The 26,198-nt window shown below is 37.7% G+C and overlaps 1 protein-coding gene across 7 annotated transcripts in view; it reads right to left on the bottom strand.

The window, feature by feature from the left end:
• Positions 1–26,198, bottom strand: part of ARHGEF9 (Cdc42 guanine nucleotide exchange factor 9) — a 480,567-nt gene that overhangs the window by 130,227 nt on the left and 324,142 nt on the right. For all 7 annotated transcript variants that reach the window (XM_056130045.1, XM_056130050.1, XM_056130046.1 and 4 more), the window contains 2 exons: positions 15,708–15,837; positions 7,456–7,587 (listed from right to left, as the gene is read on the bottom strand). In XM_056130045.1, the coding sequence (XP_055986020.1) occupies positions 7,456–7,587; positions 15,708–15,837 (262 nt within the window). The remainder of the gene's footprint in view (positions 1–7,455; positions 7,588–15,707; positions 15,838–26,198) is intronic.

The following is a 26,198-nucleotide window of genomic DNA, read 5'->3' as shown; positions in this document are numbered from 1 at the left end:
TTGCTCCCTTGTCAAAGATTAGCTGATTATACATTGGGGGGGGGGTGTCTGTATATTCCACCATGTTTCACTGATCTGCGGCTCTGCCTTTGTTCCAGTACCAGGCTGTTTTAATTATTACTGCTTTGTAGTAGAGTTTGAGGTTGGGGAGGTTGATTTCTTCCATTTTCTTTTACCAAGAATTGCTTTAGCTATTCGTGGGGGCTTATTTTTCCATATGAATTTCAAGAGTGTTTGCTCCATTTCTTTGAAGAATGTTATGGGTATCCATATATTCATCACATTGAATTTGTATAATGCTTTGGGGAGCATTGCCATTTTAACAATGTTAATTCTCCCGATCCATATGCAGGGCATATGTTTCCATTTCCTCGTGACCTCTTTAGCTCCTGAAGTAGAGTTTTGTAGTTTTCTTTGTACAGGTCTTTTATTTACTTAGTTAAGATAATTCCTAGGTACTTGATTTTCTGGGGCACGATTCTGAACAGAATTGTTATTTTCATGTCACATTCTTCGCTCCCATTATTTGTGTATAGGAAAGCCACACACTTTTGTGTATTGATTTTATAGCCTGAAGCTTTAATATACAAGTTTGTTGTTTCTAGGAGTTTTTTGGTAGAGGTTTTAGGGTTCTCTAATTATAGTATCTTATCATCTACAAATAGTGAGAGTTTGATTTCTTCCTTTCCTAACTGCATGCCCTTAATATCTTTTTCTTGCCTAACTGTTATTTCAAGTACTTCCAGTACTATATTGAACAGCGGTGGAGAGAGTGTGCATCCTTGTCTCATTCATAATCTTAGAGGGAAGGGTCTCAGTTTTTCCCCTTTGAGGATGATGCTTGAGGTAGACTTGTGGTGGATGGCTTTAACTATATTGAGGAAAGTCCCCTGTATACCCATTTTTGTAAGGTTTTCATTGTACACAGTTGCTGGATCTTGTCAAATGCTTTCTCTGCATCTATTGATATGATCATATGGTTTTTATCTTTTCTTTTGTTGATATGATGGATTATGTTGATTGATTTCCGAATGTTAAACCATCCTTGCATCCCCGGGATGAATCCCACTTGGTCGTAGTGTATGATCTTTTTTGATGAGTTTTTGAATTATATTTGTTATTGTTTTGTTGATAATCTTTGAATCCATGTTCATAAGGGATAACGGCTTGTCGTTTTCTTTTCTTCTGGTGTCTTTTTTTTCTTTTGGTATTAGAGAGATATGAGCCACAGAGAAACTGTTTGGGAGAGTTCCTATTTCTTCAATTTCCTATAAAAGTTTGAAAAGAACTGGCAATAAGTCCTTTGTATATGTTTGAAAAAAATCGCTAGTGATCCATCTGGACCTGGGCTTTTGTTTTTGGGAAGATTTTGATTACAGTTTCAATTTCCTTGACATTAATAGGTCTAATCAGGTATCCCAGATCTTCTTGTTTCAAGTTTGGGAGATTATAGGAATCCAGGAATTTATCCATTTGTTCTAGGTTCTCTTGTTTTGTGGCATACAGACTTTCAAGTTAGTCTCTGATGATCTTTGAATTTCTTTGGTTTCCGTTGTGTTGTCCCCATTTTCATTTCCGATCCAGTTTATTAGAGTTCTCTCTTTCTCTCTTTCTTTTTGAGTTTCGCTAGTGGTTTATCATTTTTGTTTATTTTTTCGAAGAACCATCACTTGGTTTCATTGTTCTTTCGGATTGTTTTTTGGGTTTCCATGTTGTTGATTTCTGCTCTAAAGTTTATGATCTCTTTCTTTCTGACCGACCACATCTTTTCGACTCCATTGTTCTTTCTGAACTACCATACACCTTAGAGATCTGGGCCCTATGAAAACAGGATAAGGATGCTATTTGGGTCTCCCAAAGTGTAATCGAAAAAGTTATATTTGGAATATCACGTTTTACTCAAGTGAGAGGGAACCTGGGTTTCCAACCTCTGTCAACAATTGAGGATCAGGGACACTGTCTCATTTGCCAAGGCATCAAAAATCAGATGGGCGGACACGTATTGCGATTTGGAGATGACTGCTGGACTAGAGCCATTATCGACTGGATTCCATGGGCTGTCAAAAGAATGCATGGCCGCCCACCTACAAGATGGTCAGACTTCTTTGAATGAGCGTTTTGAACCCACAGTTTGATGCCCTTAGTGTTCCTGGACAGAGCAGATGCCATTTGGCTACACTAGCATGTGACAGGGATGAATGGAGACGTTACTGGTGTCTGCTCGAGCAAATCAATGATCAATGGGATGACAAGTGATACAAGTTAGTTAGAATTCTAAGTTTTTAGAATAAAGAGATGCATTATCAAAACATCCCCATTGCCTGCTTTCTCGTCACTCAGAAGTTTTGAAAGTCAGATTCCAAATTTTCAATTAATTATAAAGCCAAATGCAAATTCAGAAATGTGATGTGATAGGAATGATTAGGTATGACCCCCAAAATTCTACCAGAAATGGTACATAAGGCTACAAAATAGCATACAACAATGAAAATAACACGAGGTAGAGTCTAAGTCTCTGAGTCTGCATTGCTTAGTTAAAACTAGTCCTGTGGTCTTGTGCACGTAACCTCTCAAACAATCCACTTCTTTAAGAAATAAGGAAATTTATCTTCACTTTTCAAATGATTTTAAAGTTTAAACAAATCCTTCTGAGTCCTGGTTGCTTATAGACCTAGTTGCTTATGGGACCATAATTCCTATATGCTACCTGATAATGATGGTCTAAGTATTTTAATGTTGAATAGATGAACACCACAGATGTTATTTGTAATTTGTGTTTTGTTTTCTGGCCACATTCAACAGTACTTACTCTTGGCTTTGCGCTCAGGAATTGCCCCTGGCAATGCTTTGGGTATCATATGTGGATTCAGGGATTGAACCCAGGTCAAATGCTTGCTAAAGTGCCCTCGTTGCTCCAGCCACAATAGATGGTATTTGTGTTTTCAGAATTTCCCTATATAAATGGGGCTATATGTAGTATGATGCCAATCTTCCTCTTTTTTATTCTACTCATCCTAGTCAAAGGGTATTACTTTTCTAGGAGAACCCTAGAAGTTTAGCGACAAGAAACTTGGACCTAGCATTATTCGCAGCTCTAAATGGAGCTTACACAATTCCTGTTATCACTTAATTGAAAAGGTGGGAGCTTTTTTAATTAAGCCTCACTAGACATTCACTAGGTTTAATAAGATAATTTTGGATAATTCATTCAAAATAAGGAACTGGAGCAATAGCACAGAAGGTAAGGCATTTGCCCTGCATGCAGCCAACCCGGGTTGGATTCCCAGAATCCTATATGATCCCCCGAGCACCCCTGAGTGTATGAGCCAGGAGTAACCCCTGTAAATCTCTGGGTGTGACCCATAAAGCAAAAAAAATGATTTATATGTTAATCTAGAGATTATAATTATTACAGCTGCCTCACTTATTCATCAGGTATGCCTTTAGTTCATTATCTGTGGCCCTCATTATCTCCCCATAGCTTAGACCATCATTATTTTCTCTACATATCCTGACAAAGGATATAGGGCTTGTACTGAATTTGTCTATCTCACTTCCATAATATAGACCCTAGAGTACATATTTTATTTATTTATTTGTTATGGGGGTCACCAAAATTCCTATATTTTACCCGATAATGATGGTCTAAGAATTTTCATAGCAACAGGGTCAATAGATGCTAACCACAGCCACTAATTGTTTTTTGGGCCACACCCATCAGTGTTCAGGGCTTACTTCAGGTGGTGTTTGGGGAATCAGATGTAGTGGCAGAGATTAAACCCAAGTCAACCACATGCAAGGCAAGCATCCTATCTGTTGTACTATTATTTCAGCCATAGAGAACACACTTAATAACATTACCAATAGTATAAATGATCACCTAAATTTGCTCGAGGCCCTCCCGTTGTTCGTCAATTTGCTCGAGCGGGCCCAGTAACGTCTCCATTGGAGACTTTGTTGTTACTGTGTTTTGCATATCGAATACATCACGGGTGGCTTGCCAGGCTCTGCCCTGCGGGCGAGATACTCTCGGTAGCTTGCCTGGCTCTCCGAGAGGGGCGGAGGAATCGAACTCGGGTCGGCCATGAATTTCAGAACTGTTTGCTCCATTTCTTTGAAGAATGTCATGGGTATCGTAATAGGGACTGCATTGTATTTGTACAGTGCTTTGGGAAGTATTGCCATTTTGACTATGTTAATTCTCCCGATCCATGAGCAGGGTATATTTTTCCATTTTCTCGTGTCCTCTTTTATTTCCTGAAGTAGCGTTTTGTGATTTTCTTTTTATGGGTCCTTCACTTCCTTAGTTAAGCTGATTCCTAGGTACTTGATTTTCTGGGCACAATTGTGAACGGGATTGTTTTCTTCATGTCACTTTCTTCTATCTCACTATTTGCATATAGGAAAGCCATGGACCTTAGGTATTGATTTTATAGCCTGTAACTTTACTATACAAGTCTATTGTTTATAAGATTTTCGTGGTAAAGGTTTTAGGGTTCTCTTATTATAGTATCATATCATCTGTAAATAGTGAGAGCTTGATTTCTTCCTTTCCTACCTGGATGACCTTAATAACTTCTTCTTGCCTAATCGCTATTGAAAGTACTTCCAGTACTATATTGAACAGTAGTGGAGAGAGTGGGAATCCTTGTCTCGTCCCTGATCTTAGGGAGAAGAATCTCAGTTTTTCCCCACTGAGGATGATGCTTGCTGTAGTCTTGTGTTAGATGGCTTTAACTATATTGAGGAAAGTCACCTCTCTCCCCATTTTGCTGAGGTTTTTCATCATAAACGGGTGCGGGATTTTGTCAAATGCTTTCTCTGCATCTATTGATATGATCATATGATTTTTATCTTTTCTTTGTTGATATGATTGGTTATGTTGATTGATTTCAAGTGTTAAACCATTCTTGCATCCCCGGGATGAATCCCACTTGGTCATGGTGTATGATATTTTTGATGAGTTGTTGAATTCTATTTGCTAGTATTTTGTTTAGAATCTTCGCATCAGTATTCATCGGGGATATCTGCCTGTAGTTTTCTTTTCTTGTGGTGTCTTTGTTTCCTTTTGGTATTAGAGAGATATGAGCTTCATATAAACTGTTTGGGAGAGTTTCTGATTTTTAAATTTCCTGGTAAAGCTTGAGAATAATTGGCAATACGTCCTCTTTAAATGTTTGGAAAAATTTGCCAGTGAATCCATCTGGACCTGCGCTTTTGTTTTTGGGAAGAGTTTTGATTACAATTTCAATTACCTTTATGTTAAGAGGTCTATTCAGGTACTCTAGATCTTCTTGATTCGGCTTTGGGAGATGATAGGAATCCATTCATACATTATTCCAATGCCCATCCCTCTGCAAGTGTATACATTTTCCAGCACTAGTATCCCCAGGTTCCCTCCCGTTAACTCCCATCCCCACCCCCTGCCTTTGCCAGGCACTTTTCTTCTCTCTATATCTCTAGCTCTCTTTCTCTCCTTTTGGACATTGTGGTTTGAACTATTGATGCTAAATGGTTATCAAGAATATCCCTTAACTACTTTTAACCTTCAGATCTTGGCCAGCGTGATCATTCCCAGCTATTATTATCATAGTGGTCTCTTCGCTAACTTACCTAACCTCAACCCCAAACACACTTGAGGTTAGTTCCAACCATTAACCAGTACTTCTAACCCCTGATTACCCTAGCTGTGGATATTCTTCTTCTTTCTTCTAATTAATATATATATATATATATATATATCACAAATGAATGCAGTCATTCTATATCTGTCCCTTTCCTTCTGACTCATTGCATTCAGCAGCATCATTTATTTTAAATCTATTTCAACTGTCCTTTGTCTCTAAAGCTCCTTTTACTATTCACATTTGTCTTATTATTTTGTTCCTGGCTCCTGGCCATTTGTTCTACTGCAACTACTTTCAGAGCCAAGTTTCACATTTTACATAATGTTTCTTGTACCTTTGAAAATAGACATCTAAATTAACAGAACTTTGTTTTGCATAGCGTTCTTTTATTTGTCTCTGTATTTCCGATTGTTCTGAGAGGACTCTCAGTAAGAAGAATGGACACTTGTCTATTGGTACCTAAATATGTTGGTGTCTAAATTTCTTGACTGCCTAAATTATTCCTCAAAAATCCTGGCTTCTTGTTTTATGGAAGACTCTGAAGGAATTTGAGGGAGCTAAGAAGTGACATAGATTTTTTTAAAATTCCAAAGTAAGGTAGTCATTATCCTCATTAATTGACTAGTAGCTGCTTTCAGAGCTGGCATTAAAAGCTAATGCCTAAACACTAAAGCATTTTCAGTGAAAGCTCAAATTATTTCATAAATCCACTGCTAAAGACAAAGGAACAAATATTTAGTACAAGATACAGCATATACAGAGAAAAAGGGGTTCAATTTATGTCGCATATTGGAATGATGAAAGTATTTGACTTATTGTTTCAAAACTCACAAGTACTCTCCTGGGGTATTTGCTACTGGAAGATGGAGAAAGAGAGTCATGATAGGAGGATGAATTTGAAAAATTACTATAAGCATTATTTGATTTCTCCTTTCTTGTTAGTTTTACTGGTCAAAATTTCTTCTCATTCTCAAACCACAAATGTGGTTTGAACTCCATATATAGAGGAAAGAGATGAGGAAAACATCATCCGATATATAGATAATAATGCTGAGATCTCTAGTTGCCAAAGAAAAGAGAAACAAAACTCTGACATCAACACTAAGTTATTCAGGGGTTAATGAAAAGAATTAAATCTTTCTTCAAAGTATTATAGAGGAAGAAAAGTTGAATTATAGGGAATCTATCTACCTTATGTAGTAAATGTGGGAACAGAGAGATTTTCAGTACCACAAAGATCAGGATAATAGTAGTTATATCCTTGCTATTTTTTAGACAACAAAGGATCTTGTTCCCATAGCTATTAGAATGAAAACATGAGAACCTGTTAACTAATTTTAAAGGAAATATTTTAATACTTGGGGCCAGAATAATAGCACAGCAGCATATCAGGCAGGACACTTTCCTTATATGTGGCCGACCCAGGTTCAATTCCCAAAATCGCATACAGTCCCCAAGCACCACCATGAGTGAATCCTGAGCCTAGGCCCAGAGCACATCTGGAAACTAGAAATAAATATTTTTAAAATAGATATTTTAATACTTTTAATAGTAGAAAACAGCTATCAGCTCTGGGTGAAAGTTAGCAAAGAATGAGAGTTAGAAGGGTAAAAGGTTAAGAGATAACAAGATAAAATGTACCAACTTCAGTTTCACTGCCTTTAAGCCAAAACTGCCTGTGATATCCATGTCATAATAGGGACGCTAATGTGGAATTTTGGCCAACATCTAGTTTTTCTAATAATCTTTGCCTATTTCGCTGAACATTATAGAGATAATGATGCCATCCAAGGTGCCCACTCCCCAGAAAAGAAGGGAGTGGGGTTACCTTCTTGCAGAGGACCATCTGGTGGTCAAACAGGAAGAAGACCCGCTGCTGGTTGCGGCCATAGGGCTGGTAGATCCAGGCCATCTCCCCAGTATAGATCAGTTCCGAGCTCCTGTCTAGGATGTCCTCACCCTGAGAAGGATAAAAAATGAGAGGAAGGTAAAGAGGACTTTCCATGTAAAATTCCTGAAGACACCTAAAGCTAGTCGAAGACTAGTAGAAGTAGAACACAGAAAGTAGGTGAGGAAGAATGGATAAAGGTAAGGATCTATAAAAGGTTCCAGGAATTAGAATGACTCACACTCCTGTACTACTATGCTTTAGTACTACTATGCCAATTACACTTTAGTCCTAGAGGCACTAACTGCCATGAGGCTTCCCTGTTCATTCCCCCTTTTCTCTCTGCTCACCTTCACTTCCTCTCTTTATATTTGTTTATAAATATATTTGTTCCCTGGTCTTTCATCCCAACTAGTTTCTTAAGTGTTGTACATTAAGAATAAGTTTAAGCAGGTGGTAGATGTTTTTTGCTTCATAGTCAAGGAAGAGGAGAGGAGGGACCCACAAAAGTAATAAAAGAGGGGAAAATAAGAATCCATTCAACATCTTAAAGTCATTTTATAGTAATGCAGATTATTTTACTTAAATAATAAATATCACTGTGATATGCTTCCTTGTATTCAGAGAACATGAAAGTACTTGATACATATAGTCAGACAGAAAAATGTACCAGGCCACCCGATCCACCAAATTACAGGTTAGAGAATTTTTTCATGAACCTTTCTTTATAAAAAACTTTGCCAGATTAGAGTTATGTGGAAGTCAATGTCAGATGCCAAATTAGACCTATTTTCTGTTCTTGGTAATTTACATATTTTTAGAAAAGCAGGTGTGTTCAGAACCATAAAGTACAAGATAAACCACACTGAAGCCACAAGCATGGGGTATGTATTCCAGTACCTATGTGAAGATAAAAACAAAAAACAGTGACTCAGAAATCATGTGACTTAATTTTTATTAAGCTTATATGGGTCAGACATCTGTTACATACTTGCTTTGAAAATTAAAATGCTACTTTTTACTTTTATTTTTATTAAGACAAAATGAATTTTGAGTGTGAATTTTGAGTTTTAGGCATACTGTGTCCCAGCAGCAGTCTCACCATCAGTGTCAATTTATGTCCACCAGTGTCCCCAAATTCCCTCCAACTCAAACCTACCCCTGCTAACCAAAAGCCTGCCTCCTGGACAAGCACATTTCTAAGTTTGGTTGTTGTGACATATATAGTACAGCTGTGGATAGCACAGTGGGTAGGGCGTTCGCCTTACAAGCGGCCAACATGGCCGACCCGAGTTCGATTCCTCCGCCCCTCTCGGAGAGCCCGGCAAGCTACCGAGAGTATTCGATATGCCAGACACAGTAACAACAAAGTCTCCAATGGAGACGTTACTGGGCCCGCTCGAGCAAATCGACAATCAATGGGAGGGCCTTTACCTTTTACCTTTATATATTTCAGTGTTATTTACTATGTAGTTTTGATATATAATTATATAACTCTGTACATTCAATATTAGCTGAAGCCTTTTACCACTCCCCCCCCCATTACTTCTTTTCCACTTTTTTATACTTTCTCTGTGAATTCTTTACTTCTCTTCTCCTTATATTCTTGGGTCAAGGATTATCAAGTTATCTCACTTTTAATACCTTAGATTCCCTTATCTAGTTACTATACATACTATAGATCAGCAGACCTAAGGAATGATGAAACAATGCAGTTCACTGAAACTTGGGTGGAACTAGAGTATAATATATTAAGTGAGGTAAGTCTGAAAAATAGTGATAAACACAGGATGATCTCACTTTACTGTGGTGCTACAGTCTCTTATTCTGAGTCTTCTTAGCCCCATACTAGCCCTGGAGGTAGTTATTTTTTCTGTCACTTTATATTCTGAGGTATAGGAATGTCAGTTAAGTGGCCAGAAAATGCAATCTAGTTAGCTAGAGGCTCATGTCCAAGTCAAATTCTGTGGTTCCAAACTAAGTATTCTCATTCTGCACACTAAATTACATTGCCTTTAAGCCAGAAAACCACTATATGGTTAGCCCTTTCCTCTTTTTATTTGTTTTTCCCACACTTAAATGAAGTGCATGAGAATGATCTTTAAGGTCTTATATTTCAACTTTGATGCCAAGAGCATCGAGTCAAAGTTAGAGATAGGGATATCTGCAGCCTGAAAAATCAGAGGAAAACAGCCTTACTAGGGTAGTAGGATAAAGAAAGGGATAGTTGAAAATGGTTTTCTCAAGTATATCACATTTATCAAGTCTAAAGGATAGAAAGGAAAGGGGACCTTACTGATTTCTAATAACAGTACTTCAGAAAACAAGCTCAGAAATACTGTGACTCTAGAAACTATGTCAGTAATATTCGGGGATAAAAGCAAATAATCTACTTGAGGGGTTTGAACAGAACCTCCAGAGTGCTGGAGTTGGGATAGGAAGCACTTGAAAGAAGGAGGACTATGCAGAAGTTTTCTGTTGGAGAGAGGAAAAGTTGAGAACTACTACACAGAGTGGGCCATAAAATATCTACAGATCATTTTGAATATGGAAAAAGTGAAATAAAGTTGTAAAGGTAGGCCCATACCATAGAAAAAGGTCAGGACTTTGAAAAGTACCATATACTAAAATGGGCATTAATAAACCAAGAACAATAATCAGAAATATTTTGCCGACCCACTGTACAACTCAGGTGCACTCTACTTCTACTTTAAGAACTTGACAGCATATAAAGTGTATAAAATTCAACCAAGTTATCTCCAAACCAAATGAAGTATTAAAAATATTTATGTCTCAATTCCCACATCTTTAAAATGAAGAATAATAATAGTATCAGCCTTTCTAGGGTCATGTAAGTTTATAACTTAAGTTTAGGAAATTCTGCACCACAGTGAAAGCTCTACAGAAAATATAAGACTCTTTTATCCTGTGCTACATATTCATGTTAATATTCACAACAACCTAATAAAGAATATACAGCTATTACCATCAAAGAATAAGTAAAATTAGAAGTATTTTGCCCAATATGACAGAGTCTAGGCCACACTAACACCAAAGTCCATGTTCAAAACTGCAGGTGAGTCCTTAGTGAATGTCAAGGTGACTGAAAAGAATCCTAAAGTGGTAACATAGGAGCATTGATCAGGACCCTTAGACACTTTAGTTGTGTAGAGATGAGGTAGTTATACACATAGAATTCACATATATACAATATTGTAAACATATGATCCAGGTTACAATAATTGTATCAAAATAATAAGGTTATTAAGAAGGCAGTGCAGAGGACTTGGGATATTGGTGGAAAGTTGCTAACACACTGGTGGGAATAGAGTCGAAACACTGTATACCTGAAACTCTATTTAAACAACATTATAAACAAGGATGCCTAAATATTTTTTTAGCTTTTAGGGCCACACATGGGCTGGAGTGATAGCACAGCGGGTAGGGCATTTGCCTTGCATGCAGCCAACATGGCCAGTTCGAGTTTGATTCCTCTGCCCCTCTTGGAGAGCCCAGCTAGCTAAAGGAGTATCTTGCCCACACAGCAAAGCCTGGCAAGCTACGCATGACATATTCTATATGTCAAACACAGTAACAACTGTCACAATGAAGACATTACTGGGCCTGCTTGAGCAAATCGATGAATAACGGGAGGATAGTGACAGTGACAGGGCCACACACTGAAGTGCTGAAGGGATTACACCAGGTTCTGCACTAAGGGATCACTCCTGATGGGAACCAGGAGACCATGTTGGGTATTGAAACCAGATCAGGCACTTGTAAGGCAAGGACCCTGTATGTTGTACTATTGTTTCAGCCATAAATATATTTTTATATAGCCCAACTTTTCATGGTATATTTTAAACTAAAGAACTATTATTTATAAAGTTTTTGATGTTTGAGTTTTAGGCTATAATATTTCAACTCCAATCCCATGACCAGTATAAATTTCCCTCCAACAGTGTTTCCATATTCTCTTCCCAACCCCAATACTGATCCTATTCCCATCTGTCAATTTCATAGGCACATTACAAAGTTTCAGTGGTTGCAGCTTACATTTTATGTTTTCAATTTTGTTGAGTCTATGTTTTAGATATTTGGCTATACTACTCACTTGAAGCCCTGGTGCTTGCTCACCCATTACTTTATTTCATGTTCTATTCTCCACACCCCTGATTCCTAAATAATTTTTAAAGAAAAAAAAACTGAGTAGAATAACTCGATCCTTTCAGAGACTATATTTGTTCAACTCTTTTTCCAGACTGCTCTGTCCCAAGAAGTTAAGTCTTTCACTTTATTACAGTCTGTTCATATGTTATACCAGAGAGATCTTCCCTGACTACCAAATCTAAAAAAGCACCCCACTACTCTGTAACTTGGTATCCTACTTAATTTCTCTTGATATCTTCTATCACTAACATGACTTTGTTGGTTCTAACTCTTACAAGAATATAAATTTAATGAGGGTCAGAGTTTTATATGGTTAATTGATGTATTTTCCAAGCCTAAAAATGAGATCTGACACAAAGAGTTGCTTAAGGAATGTTTGCTTGATAAATTAAGCAGTCGGTGGTGGATGAATTGTAGTCAGAGAAAAGTAATCAAAACTTTCTTTTCAGTTCTGCCTCCTTTCTTCTCTGGGGCCAAAATCCTATAAAAGAGGAAACGCCCACTCTCTTATCTTTACTCCATTCTAATTTCATGGTGGTTCTCTGATGTGGGGTTTTGCAATCAAAAGATTAAGGAAAAGACTGATATAGAAAAGACTAATATTGATTAATCTGATGGGATGGCAAGAAAATAATGAAGTCAACCAACTCGGTATTTTATCTATTGATCCTAACAAAATCTTCATTCAAACCACTTTAACATTTAAAAAGATGCTTGTTTTGTCTCCATAATTCTGTCTTTTTTGTTTATTCCAATGTTTTCTGTTCTGTCATCTTAAGGTAAAATGGAAGAGGCCTTTGGATAGTACAGAACTAGACTGTGGGGAGAGGGGTACACTGAGGAAGAAATGATAACCATATATTTAAGTTTCAAAATTTGGGGTGCAGTTTTTAAAGAAATATTAAATTATTTAATAAAAGAAGTTCTCAAAAAAAGAAGCTCTCAGCTATATGTTCTATCTTTCTCCTTATCAAATGGATCTTCTGATGTTAAGGGTCAAAATATTTATTTCCCATAGGCTGGCAAAGGCAGCAATAGTAACTGGAAAAAGACTAAAGATCTAGACTAAATTATAGGTCATGGAGTAAATAGAGGGATGGAGAAGTACAGACACAAAAAGAAGTATTCCTGCTCTCTAACCAGGTGCTCTTATTTACTGGTATCTGCATCCACTAACCCTCATACATTTTCTGAAATATTCTTTAAGGATATTAAGATCTAAATATTTCCTAAGATTTTGATAGGACATATTTTTGCCTGTTGAACTACTTGTACAGGTTAAACAGTGCAAAGCATCTTTATTGACAATTCAGTGAATTTGGGCAAGGTATGCCAAGAGCCAGCAAACACTGAAGCTGATTATACTTTCTAAATATGACCTTTTAGCACTCACTTTTAACGTTACTAGTATTTGTGTCCTCCCACAAAGAAGCCTTGCTGTATTGCTTAGATATGGACTCCCTACTGTAGAAACATTCCATGCTATCTCAAAGGAAAGCATAGATTATATTATGTAGTTGTGAAAAGACTACCACACTGGTATTCTTCACAATGATTAGAGGCAGAATGACTTTATTCCTAATTTTACCCTCTAGCTGTTATGAGTAGAAGAGAATCAGAGAACAGCTGTTGCCTGCCCTGAAACTTAGTCAGAGCCCAAAGGCCTCCTAATTATTAGACAAACTGAACCAAGACTGCCTTGTTACAGACTTTCAAGTAATCTTTAATCCCATGCAAACTGGAAATTAGATTAAATTTGTTACTTCATGATATTGTTACTAAATTGCAATTTGGTCCTTGTCAGGAATGAGATTTCTTAGTCTTTGTAAATCTTCCATCATTATTGTAAATGTGATATGTGTTTGTCATGTCAGGTAGCATATGTTTGTGTGTGTGTGTGTGTACACATACCTACATAAATATGGTAGGGTTGTTGGAGAGAATATCCTAAGATCTTTGGTAATTCTGATGTTCTAGAAATCTTTAATATCCCATTTATGGAAAATACGACAGACTTTTTAGTTCTTTTTTACACAATGTGGGTATTCTGAGCATTGCTGAAGCATTTCCTTAGAGGCAACACTTCTGGAACAGCTAAGATAAACAGTAATTCCAAAGTCTGAAAATGAGACAGGAGTAATTTTTCTTACTAACTTAGGTAAAAAAAGTCCCTGTTGATCAGTAGTGTTTCAGGATTGTGCAAGTTGACATAGGGTTAGAGAACCAATCAATTATGCTAATTAAGGAGTCAGAGAATCATTCTGATAATTCTGAGCCAGTCCGGGTTCAGAACTTTTTATGGGATGTTGAGAGTTTAAATAATATTCAACTTAAAAATTCATTTAGTATTAATGAATATTCTTGTATAGACCTTGAGAATTTCAAACAGTTATTGTTTCTCCATATACTCAGCTATAAATACTATAGTTCCAGAGCACATATAAAGAATAGAAATGTCTTCCAAAGCATTCATAAAGGGAAGCTTTTCCAGGGAATAGGGATGCAGTTGTTGCTGTAATTCTCCTTTTAAAAAGAACTCCAGGGAGTAAATAAAAGAGGCGTCCTGAACTGTAGACCTAGTGCAGTTGGTAAGGTGCTTGATTTGCATGTTCTATCACTGTCACCCGATTTGGTCCCCTGAGTATTGATCCAGGTGTAATTCCTGGGCACTGCATGGTGTATGACCAAAAGTTAAAAAGAGGCCTTCTAATCAGTCACAGCTTGTCAATGCCTTAGAATGAATGATAATATTAGAGGCAATTTGTTCAAAAACAATGACAGTCTGATTCAGAAGGGTTTCCTCTCATTTCTTTTCCTGTATCTGAAAGAATGACATGTGTTTTCTACACTTCATATTTATCCTACAAATAAGACTAAACAAAGATTTTTATAGCCATATACTATAAGGAGAAACAGAAGTAGCAGAATAATGAAAAGATAATTAAGTAGTTGTTTGTAAAACTGAAGCATAATCCCTTTGGAGTGTGATAACCTGCTTTAAATGTTAAATCGGTTCTTACTATCTTTTAATTACAAAACATGACATTGGAGGTTAGTGAACTGACTCTATTCTATACCATGAACCTGAGCCTTAAAAATAGTACCTCCTTGCTGCTACAGCCTCTTCTACTTTGGTTACGTTAGCTGCAGACTATGTTATTTCACAATTTAGGATAAAAGTAATGTGTGATGTCATTATTCGTGGTGTTCTTTGTGGGAACAAGACACAAACACTAATTATCACACTGACCACATGGATACATGAGAATCTTATCATTCACAGTTCTATTTTTGTTGAATAAGAGCCTCAACATAGGGATACAGAGGCAAATCTCCATTTATTTGTTAGGCCATATATATTCTTTGCAAGGAAACGTGTAATAAGAGAAGGTTTCAGTGGTTTCAGTAACTGAAGGATTTTTCAGTTCAGAAAAGTCACGGCTGTTTTCAAATGGAGTGGAATGTTCTCAAGGATTATTTTCAGAAGATATTCAAAAGAAAATTTTGTCTGTACATTGAGTGCAGATGATAATCAAGGTCTCAAGTGTGTATGTTTCAGTAGATCTAATAGATATAACAGGGAATTGAAATCCCACCATCAGGAAAAGAGTATGTTGCATGGCCTGTACCAGAGAACCATCCTAAAATTACATTTTCTGGTAAGGAAAAATCCATATAAGTCTTTATCCAAGTGTTCACCTATCAGTGATACTATTACAGCACTTGAAAAGTCTCTGAAAAATCTCTAAGTCAAGCAAGTTATTTCCTAGCAACATTAAAAGTCAGAAGTCTTTTCATTCTTAATTATGTACTGACAAATTAATTTTTCTATTTTTTCTTTTTTCAAAACTACTCAAATACCTAAATTTTCTCATTAGCTGGGAATTTTGCTCTGGCTTTAATCTAATTCCTTTTTTTCTGCTCTTCAATTTGATCTTTTCTACATCCGTCTTTAACATAGATTGTGATGTTCTTTACATGTTATTCAGACTTCCTAGTGCACTTGTCGATAAGAGTCCTACCTCCCAGTCTAGGACAGAGGCTTGCCACTGAGCAATCTTGTCAATATTCTCCAAACGCCGTTTGCGCTCATTGATCTGCTGAGTCACATTTCTCATTACAGCCAGAGCAGCTGCCACATATCTGTAGTCACTGTGAAGACATAAAAGTGTATATCGAATGAATTACCACTTCATGTAACCAAGGTGTTGTGTGTCAATCCTCACATCCATCCTCTTCTTTCCACTTACTAAAGGAGTTTTGAAATTTAGATGTATCCCATGGAACATGGAATAAAATATTACATTTTATTTTCTTTAAAACATGATGTGATCATGTTTAATGATATATAAACATAATTATTAGGTAGAATTTTTGAGCAGTCTCCTTTATAGGTATAATGTCTAACGTCCCAGCAGTCATATTGAACTATAAGATACAATCTATCCATCCTTCTTGGTAACTGGAAGTTTTGAAGAACAGATATCTCTGATAGCCATGATGTCATCATAGAAGCCATAGGTAACCTACCTGCAGACCACTTTTAGACTAAAGATATAGGCGCCTATTAGTTTTTATGCCATTATTTGGGTAGAGCCTTGAATACAGCCAACCCGGGTTCAATTCCTCCATCCCTCTCAGAGAGCCCAGCAAGCTACAGAGAGTATCCCGCCCACACGGCAGAGCCTGGCAAGCTCCCCATGGTGCATTCGATATGCAAAAAACAGTAACAATAAGTTTCACAATGGAGACGGTTACTGGTGACTCCTTGAGCAAATCGATAAACAATGGGAGGACAGTGCTACAGTGCTACAGTGCTATCATATAACCATCTTAGGAAGAAGGGAGTGTCATTTATAGCCCACTCCAGACAACTTTACCATAGTTTATACCATACATTATTAGGGAACACTGCCCTACATTACTGTGAATTAATATCCATAACTTCCTCCTGTAAGATATAAAAAAGATGCAGCACTCGGGGCTGAAGTGATAGTACAGTGACTAGGGCATTTGCCTTGCACGTGGCCAACCTGGGTTCAATTCCTAGCATCCCTTGTGGTCCCCTGAGCACCACCAGGAGTAATTCTTGAGTGCAGAGCCAGGAGTAACCCCTGTACATCGCCGCGTATCACCCAAAAAGAAAAAAAAGATGCAGCACAGTGGTTAAGAAAAGAGTCTGAAGTCAGTCTTTTGGTAAGTTTTATTGACTGTCTTAGTGACTAGTCTTCTCTTTTATAAAATGTAGTGAATTACTAAGATTTGAGGTTTTAATCATCTGCATAATTTTTCTAGGTATGTAGCAGACATTAACAATATTAATAAAAGCAAACATTTCTCCAGCTTAGATATCACATGGTTTGCCTTTAAAAATCTCTAGTCTCAGAAGTACAAACATATTAACCAAGCTTCCAAAAACTCTGGATGATTCAGTTGTTGAAGTTTATACCATCCATACCAGTTTTATCTGTTTATCTGATCTGGTTTACAATTGAACGTCTCCTGTGAAATATGGACACGTCGAGGAAAGTCAAAGATTCTGTGAAAATACCATAATCTTAGAAGATAAGAGGATGAGTTACGATTCATTATTTAGATCTTCCTATAGAAAAGCTTAAAATATATTTCAACAAACCTTGTTTTAAGTCCTAGAGTATGAGAGGATAAAGGATTTTTAAAAAAATTTTATTAGTGAGATAAAATGAGGTACAGTTGTAGATGCATAAGCACTCTTATTTTCCTGTCATTGAGTCATGGGTTTTGAAACAAACACAGACACAAGGAAGACAAAAAATGTAAGGGAATGCTTCCCTCATAATTAGCCTACCTGAATCAAAATGTTATCTATACACCTATTCAATTAAACTAGTGTCTTCAAATGCCCCTGCATTTTGTAACCTATAGGTACAGGATGTCTGCTTTTTTGTTTCAAGATAACTGGTGCTCCAGCTACAAGCACATCTCTTCAATTCCACTGTTCTTCCTGCATTAACATATGCCTCAGAGACCTGGGCCCTACAAAAACAGGATGAAAATGCTATTTGGGTCTCTCAAAGAGGAATCAAAAGAGCTATGCTTGGAGTATCACGATTCGTTTAAATGAGAGATAGAATCCGGAGTTTGGATCTCCGTCAATGCTCAAGAATCAGGGACACTGTCTCATTTGTCAAGGCATCAAAAATCAGATGGGCTGGACACGTAATGAGATTTAGAGACAACCGCTGGACTAGAGCCATTACTGACTGGATTCCACGGGACGTCAAAAGATCGCGTGGACACCCACCTACGAGATGGTCAGACTTCTTCAAGACCCTAAATGATCAGTGTGAGTCTCTTTATGTTCCTAGAACAAGCAGATGCCATTGGGCTATGCTAGCACACAACAGGGATGAATGGAAACATTACTGGCACTCGCTAGAGCAAATCAATGAGTAATGGGGTATCAAGTGATCAAGTGATCAAGTGAACTGGTTTTTAAAAAACAAAGTATCTCTTTATAACAAATGTTAGCTATTAAGGGAATTCAATCTCTGTAAGTAAATTTCAATAGCACTAGGTCTATGTCTTTAAATATGTCATTGACATTTTATTTTTTTAAACATTGAATCACCACGAGACACACAATTACAACGTTTTCGTGATTGAGTTTCAATCATACTAACAGTCATCACTTCACCAGTGTACAGTTTCAATCATTCTAACATTCTTCATCAGTGCAGTTTCAGTTTCTGTCATTCTAACAGCCATCCCTTCACCAGCATACAATTTTTGTCACCATGTCCCCAGTTTACCTCTCACTTCTACCCCCATCCTTGCAGCCTGCCTCTATGGAAGACACTTTTTTTACACTCTCATACTCTCTCTCTATCTCCAATTTCCCCAAGTGCCTGAGAACAGATGAGTGGATAAACGTGTACATCCACAATGTCATTGGTATTTTTTATAGTTTGAACTCTCATATTTTACTTACTTTATTACAAATCTCAAGGAGCTGATTTGTGAATAAGTGGTACAATAAAAGGCAATTGGTATTTACCAATGCCATTGGTATTTTTATAATGTAATAAATCTGCATAGTGCTTTGGATAGAACTGTCATTTGAAATTGTTAATCATTTTCATCCGTGAACAGAAAATATTATTTCATTTTCTTGTTATTCTTTTAGAAGTGATTTATATTTCTGTTGTGTTTTGTTTGTTTGGTGCCCACATCCAGTGGTGCTCAGGGCTTATTACTGATTCTGAGCTCAATAAACATTTCTGGTGTGTTCATTTGATCATATGGGATGCCAGGGATCGAATGAGACAAGTCACATGAAAGGTAAGTGCCATAGATGCTTTACTATAGCTCTTCTCCCTTGTTTGCCATATATGTATTTTTCCAACCCTTTTATTAAACTTATTCCAAGGTACTTGATTTTTGAGGCACAATTGCGAAAGAAATAGATTTTTAAAAAATATTTATCTCTTCCATTTCATTCTTTACATATATAAATGTGCCTTAGATTTCTGTTTGTTGATTTGTATCCTGCAACATTTCTGTATAGATTTATTATTTCCATTACTAATCACATTGTCCTTTATGTTTTATAAGTATAGTATCATATTAGCTGCAGATAAAGAGTTTGGCACTTTTCCTAAGTTGATGCCTCATAAGAGCTTTTGGGGAAGTTTTCTGTTTCTACCACTACCTAGAAAAGCTTGAAAAATATTGAAAATGGGATTTATGAAAAATTAAGATGTGAGGCTTTTCTATTACAAATTATACATTTTACCGTAACATAAAATTATACTATAAAGCACTAATAGTCAAGACGGTATGGTACTCTACAGGACACTGGATTGAGCCCAGTGGCAGCATCTGGAATCCAGAGCCAGTATGACACTGAAGATCACCATCTCCTCCTACCACAAGTCAAGATTATTCCTTCCTACAAAGTAGAAAAGGAAGAGGAAGGTGTTAGTCACCCTGTTTGTCCTTTTCAGCACCCATCAAGGATAATGAGGTGAGTCCAGTGGCAGCAACTGGTGTCAGCATCCAGCTTGACTCTCATAAATGCCATCTTGTTCCCCCCAGGTAAGGTTTATCCCTGCCCATGAAGTAAAAAAGGGAATAGTAAGGCACTAGCTATGCTATGCTCTATGGCTGCTCATTTCTTCACCTCTCCGTAACTCTCCATGAGCATACAAAGACATCCTGATTAGAGTCACCTAGCCATCCCCCAAATACACACACAACACACTAGAAAAGAAACTACTACAATTGCACACATCACAATGGGGAAAATACAGATCCCACCACGCCAAGTAAGTGAAGACGGTAGTCTTGAAGATTCAATGAGTAATGATAAAATATTTAGAAAAAACTATTAAAGAAGTATAAGGAGCTCAAAGAAGCAATGGAACGGACTGCCAATAAAACTCATGGATATGTGAGCAGAAATGATGAAACTACAAACAGAAATGACAGAACTGAGAAACTTAGTAAGTGAAATGAAAAACTCACTGGAAGGCCATAATAGCAGAGTAACAGCTAAGGACAGAATCAAGGAGCTTCAAGATGAGGTGCAGAAAACCTCCAGAGAACCATAAAGTTGGAAAAAAAGGCTCAAAAGAAATGAACATCTGACAAGACATGTTGGGATGAATACAAGAGGAACAAAATATGAATTATCAGCATCAAAGAGGGCCAGGAAGGCAACACTGATAAAGAAGCAAGAGTCAAAATACATCACTGCTAAGCAGCTCTGAGAGCTGAAGAGTTCATGTACCCAGATTTATAGAGTCGGAGGAGTACAAGATAAAAGAAATCCAAATAAAAATACTCCAGTACACATTCTAATCAGAATGATGATAACCATAGATAGAACCATAGATAGAAATATAATATAAAGCAGCAAGATAAAAGAAGGAAATTATGTACAAAGGAGAATACTTGAAGATCTAGTGCAGATTTATCAAATAAAATCCTCTGTCCCCAAAACAGTGGTAGATATGGTAAAAAAAAAAAAAAAACCTCAATAACCACAGCATCCAAAAGGAGAAAGATAACAAAAGGGAATGTCCTGCCACAGAGGCGGGGGGGGGGATGGGGGATGGGGGGGAAGGGATACTGGGATCAGTGGTGGTGGAGAATAGGCACTGGTGGAGGGATGGGTACTCGATCATTGTATAACTAAAACCCAAGCACAAAAATTTGTAAGTCTACAACTCTACTTCATGGTGTTTCACTAATAAAAAAATAAATAAAAATGTCAAAATCTGGGAAAAATCTCAATAAAATGTATCACCAAGAATACTTTACATAGCTAGACTCTCATTCAGATTGAAGGAATAGTATTCAATGGCACACAACACACACAAAACAATGTAGGAACTCCATAGACTAAAAACCATCTTTACAAGTAGAACTAAAAGGTCTACTTAAAGACAAGGTGTGCCCCACAAACAAATAATATTCCTGTAGAACGTTGACCAAAAACCCCATGACAATAATCTCTCTCAGTGTTATTGGGATAAATGCAACAAATAAGGGACACAGAGTCGTATAATGAATTAGAAAACTGAATCCAACCATTCTGCTATCTTCAAGAAACACATCTGAATAGTCAGAGCAAACACAGACTCAAACAATCCTATTCAACTGAAGTCACAGGTTAGAAGACCACCAATCCCCTCAAAAAGGACAGAGTGGTGATACTAGTGTCAGATGACATAGACTTCAAACTGAAAAAAGTAATGAGACAGCGAAGTTCGTTTCTTAATCATCAAGGGATATGTACAGCAGGAAGAATTCACACTGAAAAATGCATATGCAACTAATGAGGGAAGCAGCCAAATAAATTCTAATATACTTGAAGAAAGACATATAGCAACAAATTAGTAGTTAATACATGACTTTTCATATTCAATAACCAAATACACATTCTTCTCCAGTGCACATGGTACATCCTTCAAGAGAGACCACATGCTGGAACACACAACCTGCCTTCACAATGTGAAGAGTATGTAAGTCATACCAATTATTTTCTCAGACAGTGATGCACTGAAAGTAGAAGTTAATCACAAACAAAAATAGAGAAAAAATACATAAAAAATTAAAGCTCACTACTGAACAGTCAGTGGGCCAGAGAGGAAAGAAGAGAGGAAACTAAAAGATCCAAGGGCAAAAACTGAGAATGAGAATACTACTTACTGCAACTGTGGCATACAGCAAAGGAAGTGGTAAGAAATTGTTAGAGCAGAAATTACTGAACTGGAATCCAAAAATTAATCCAAGAGACCAATGAACTTTGCTTGCTCTTTGGAAAAATAAAAGAGATCAATAAACACTAGCAAGACTCAAAAAGAAAGCAAAAATAATAAAAACAGAAATGAAAGAGGAGGCATCACAACACACACCACAGAAGTTCAAAGAATCATCAGAGGTTATTTTGAGACTCTTTATGCTACAAAACAAGAGAGCCTAAGGGAAATGAATAAGTTTATGCATTAGGATGTGATTTACCTCTCTAGGCTGAACCAAAAAGATCTGGAATACCTGAAAAGACCTATAACTATCAATGGAATTGAAATGGTAATCAAAACTGTTCCCCAGAACAGATACACAAAGAGAATCCTTGGAACCAGATCCTTTTGCCTCTGGACTCCATTCTATCTGCAAGGTATGGACCCTAGATCCTGTCCGTCTAATATCTAACACAGGAACATGAACTGCAAATCCATACCTGCGCACTGACGCTAGCACATTCATTTTTTATTGATTCCCAAGAGACACAGTTACAAACTTTCATGATTAAGTTTCAGTCATACAATGACAACGCACCCATCCTTCAAGCAGATCATATTTTCCACCACCAATGTTCTCAGTATCCCTTCCGCCAACCCCGTTCCATCCCACCCCCTACCACTATAGCAGGCACAGTCCTTCTTACTCTCTCTCTCTCTAACTCTCCTTTTGGGCTTTTTTGGTTTGCAATACAGGTACAAAGAGGCTATAATGTCTGGTCCCTAGTCTACTTTCAGCACGCATCTCCCATTCAAAGCGATCCCTCTAAACATAATTTACTTAGTGGTACTTTATCCATCTCAACTACCTTTTTCCCCAGCTCATGAGGCAAGCTTCCAAACAATGGAGGAATCCTCCTGGCTGCTATCTCTACTGTCCTTAGATGTTAGTCTGATATTATGTAATTTTATATTCCATAAATGAGTGCAGTCACTGTATGTCTGTCCCTCTCTTTCTGACTGATTTTACTTATCATGATAACTCTCCATGACAATCCACGTTATAAGCAAATTTCATGACTTCATCTTTTCTAACAGCTGCATAGTATTCCATTGTGTAGATATAACAAAGATTCTTTAACCAGTCATCTATTCTCTGGCACTCGGTTTTTCTTTTTACAGATTCTGGATATTGTGAACAATGCTGCAATAATCATTTCTACTGTGTTTTTTTTGCACCCCGGGATATATTCCCAGAGTGGTATTGCTGGGCCATATGGGAGCACACTTTCTACTTTTTGGAGGAATGTCCACATTGTTTTCCAAAAAGGCTTGACCAGTCGGCATTCCCAGCAACAATGAAGGAGAGTCCTTTTCTCACCATAACCGTTCCAGCACCTGTAGTTATTCATATTTTTGATGTGTGCCAGTTTCTGTGGTGTAATATGATATGTCATTGTTGTTTTTATTTACATCTCCCTAATGATTAGCGATGTGGAGCATTTTTTCATGTGCCTTTTGGCCATTTGAATTTCTTTTTTTGAGGACGTTTTTGTTCATTTCTAATCTCCATTTTTGATGGGGTTGGAGATTTTTTCTTGTAAATGTCTACCAGTGTCTTGTAACTCCTGTATACTAAGATCCCATATGATGGATACTGGATAAATAATTTTGCCATTTCTTGAATTCTTTCTGCATTTTTGGTCACTGTTTCTTTTGAGGTGCAGAAGCTTCTTAGTTTAATGTTGACCCACTTGTTTATAATTGTTTCCACTTGCAAGGTCAATGGTGTTTCATCCTTGAAGATGCCTTTAGCTTCAATATCATGGAGGGTTTAGCCTACCTTCCCTCCACATACCTTATGGATTCAGGTCTGATACTGAGGTCTTTATTCCACGTTGAATTTGTACCTGGCATTAGACAGATGTCAGAGTTCATTTTTTGCAGGTAGCCGTCAAGTTTTCCCAGTACCACTTGTTAAAAAGGCTTTACTTGTTCCACTTCACATTTCCTTCTCTTTTATCAAAGATTGAGTGATCATATTCTTGATTAAGTGATCGTATACTTGAGAGGCTGTATTCAACTCTGGTCCAATGGCCTGTGGGTCTGTTTCTAGTCAATTACCATGCTGTTTTAATTACCGCTGTTTTGTAGTACAGTTTGAAATTGGGTAGGATGATGCCACCCATCTTCTTTTTTTATTGTATTGAATCACCGTGAGACGTCTCCCTTCTTGTACAGTAGTACAGTACTGCTGGTTTTCCTTTTGGACGGAACTTTGTATACAGACTGTTAGTGTGTGAAGAGCTGAGCCAGTGTATTGATGAGTACTGACAGCAGGTTCTTCAGGTGTTTGGGTTTGACCTTATCTGGGCTGGGGGATGTTCACTTCTTTACCAATGAAATGGCGTGTCAGATTTCGAAAGGAAGAATGTTAGGAACGACATATCCATCCTGCTGAATTTGGTATTTGAGCAGGTGGACGTGGCTATTGAAGAGATCAGAGTAGAAGTCATGAATAATCTCCATTGCCCTTCTGGAAGATGTGATAGCTCCATCAGGACATCAGAAGGCAGTCATCTTGGTCTTGTAGCTGGCAAAAGACAGGCAGGCATTGTGAATGCTTTTCCCAGCTTCTGCCACATCTGTCAGCACTGCTGTTCTTCTCTCATTGAGGTCTTCCTTAATTGCTTCTCTACACTTCTTTGTGAGCTCAGATGTTTGCTTGCGGTTGCCTGAGGCCTGAGCTACTTTGGTGATTGAGCTCGAGAGTTTTTGAAACAGGCATCTTTTGGTGGCTATTTCTCTTTCGGCATTCTTTGCACAATCATGGAGGTACTGAACCAGTCGATCATATTCCTTGTCAATGTTTTCAATGATGGCATCTTCCCATGTTGCTGCAATAGTGCCAAAGAGCTCCCAGTTGGTGTCAGTTCTGGGAGTTTTCTTCTTAAACTTTTCAGCCCTTTCTCTCCACTCTATGAAGTAGAATTTTGCACAAAGGAGACGGTGATCCTATCCCATTTGGAATTTTGGTACAACAGCGACATCAGTCAGGCAAGAACGTCAATTGAATATGATGTGGTCAATTTCGTTGTGGAACCATCCACCTGGAGACTCCTATGTCCAACGTTTTGATTAGCCTTCTGGAATTTTGAGCTACCATGGATAATCTTCGTCGACATGATGAACTCAGACAGTCTCTCACCCTGTTCATTCCATTCTAGGCCATGGGTCCTGATGTGGAGTTCTTTGGCTGAACTTCTCAGTCCAATCTTGGCATTAAAATCACCCACAATGATCTTGTAGAAGGTGTGATCTTCTTTATAGAACTTCTCCAGCTCCATGAAGAACTTTGCAATTTCTCCATCATAATTGGATGTGGGTGTGTAGACAATGAAGATAGAAACTGCCGGCAGTGAGCCATATCTATTCAAGTGTAATCATCCGATTTGGGTTGTTAGGCATTCGAATGAATCAATGTTTATGGCCAAGTTCATGTTGACAAGGACACCGGCACCACTGACACCTCTTCTGTTGCATGTTCCCAGGAACAGTTCTTCCCCAGTGTCAAAAAGGGCGTGATGTGATTAATGCCTTCTCATCTCAGTCAGACTAATGATGTCATACTTGATCTTTCACGCTAGTACCATCAGGTCCTTGATGGATGCATTTGATGCCAGCGCATGTGCATTGAAAATACAGACAGTAATTTTTGTCCTTCTTCATTTTGGCATCCTAGTTTGGCCCTGAGATATTTATCAGCCTCTCCTTCCTCATCCTTCTTTTTTTTTTCTGTAGCAAGATATTTATTTATTTATTTATTTATTTATTTATTTATTTTTATCATTTTTTTAATTAGTGAAACACCATGAAGTACATTTATAGACTTATACATTTTTGTGCTTGGGTTTCAGTTATACAATGATCAAGTACCCATCCCTCCACCAGTGCCCATCCTCCCCCACCACGGGTCCTAGCATCCCTCCCACCCCACCCCAATCCACACCCCCCGTCCCACCCTGCCGCTGTGGCAGGGCATTCCCCCTTGTTCTCTCTCTCTTCTTTTAGGTACTGTGTTTTGCCAGAGAGGCATTGAGTGGCAATCATGTTTGGTCTATAGACTACTTTTAGCATGTCTCTCCAACCCTGGTAGGGTCTTCACAACACCCTTTATTTGGTGCTCTCTTCTCTATCTGAGCTTCCTTTTCACCTAGCACATGTGGCTGGCCTTCAAGTCATGGAGCAAAATTCCTGGTACTAATCTGAGCCATTTCTGGGTGTTAG

The sequence above is a fragment of the Sorex fumeus genome, unplaced genomic scaffold (genome assembly GCF_029834395.1).
Source record: "Sorex fumeus unplaced genomic scaffold, SorFum_2.1 ptg000073l, whole genome shotgun sequence".
In the NCBI taxonomy this organism is placed as follows: Eukaryota; Metazoa; Chordata; class Mammalia; order Eulipotyphla; family Soricidae; genus Sorex; species Sorex fumeus.
This window is presented reverse-complemented; position numbering and strand designations above follow the sequence as displayed.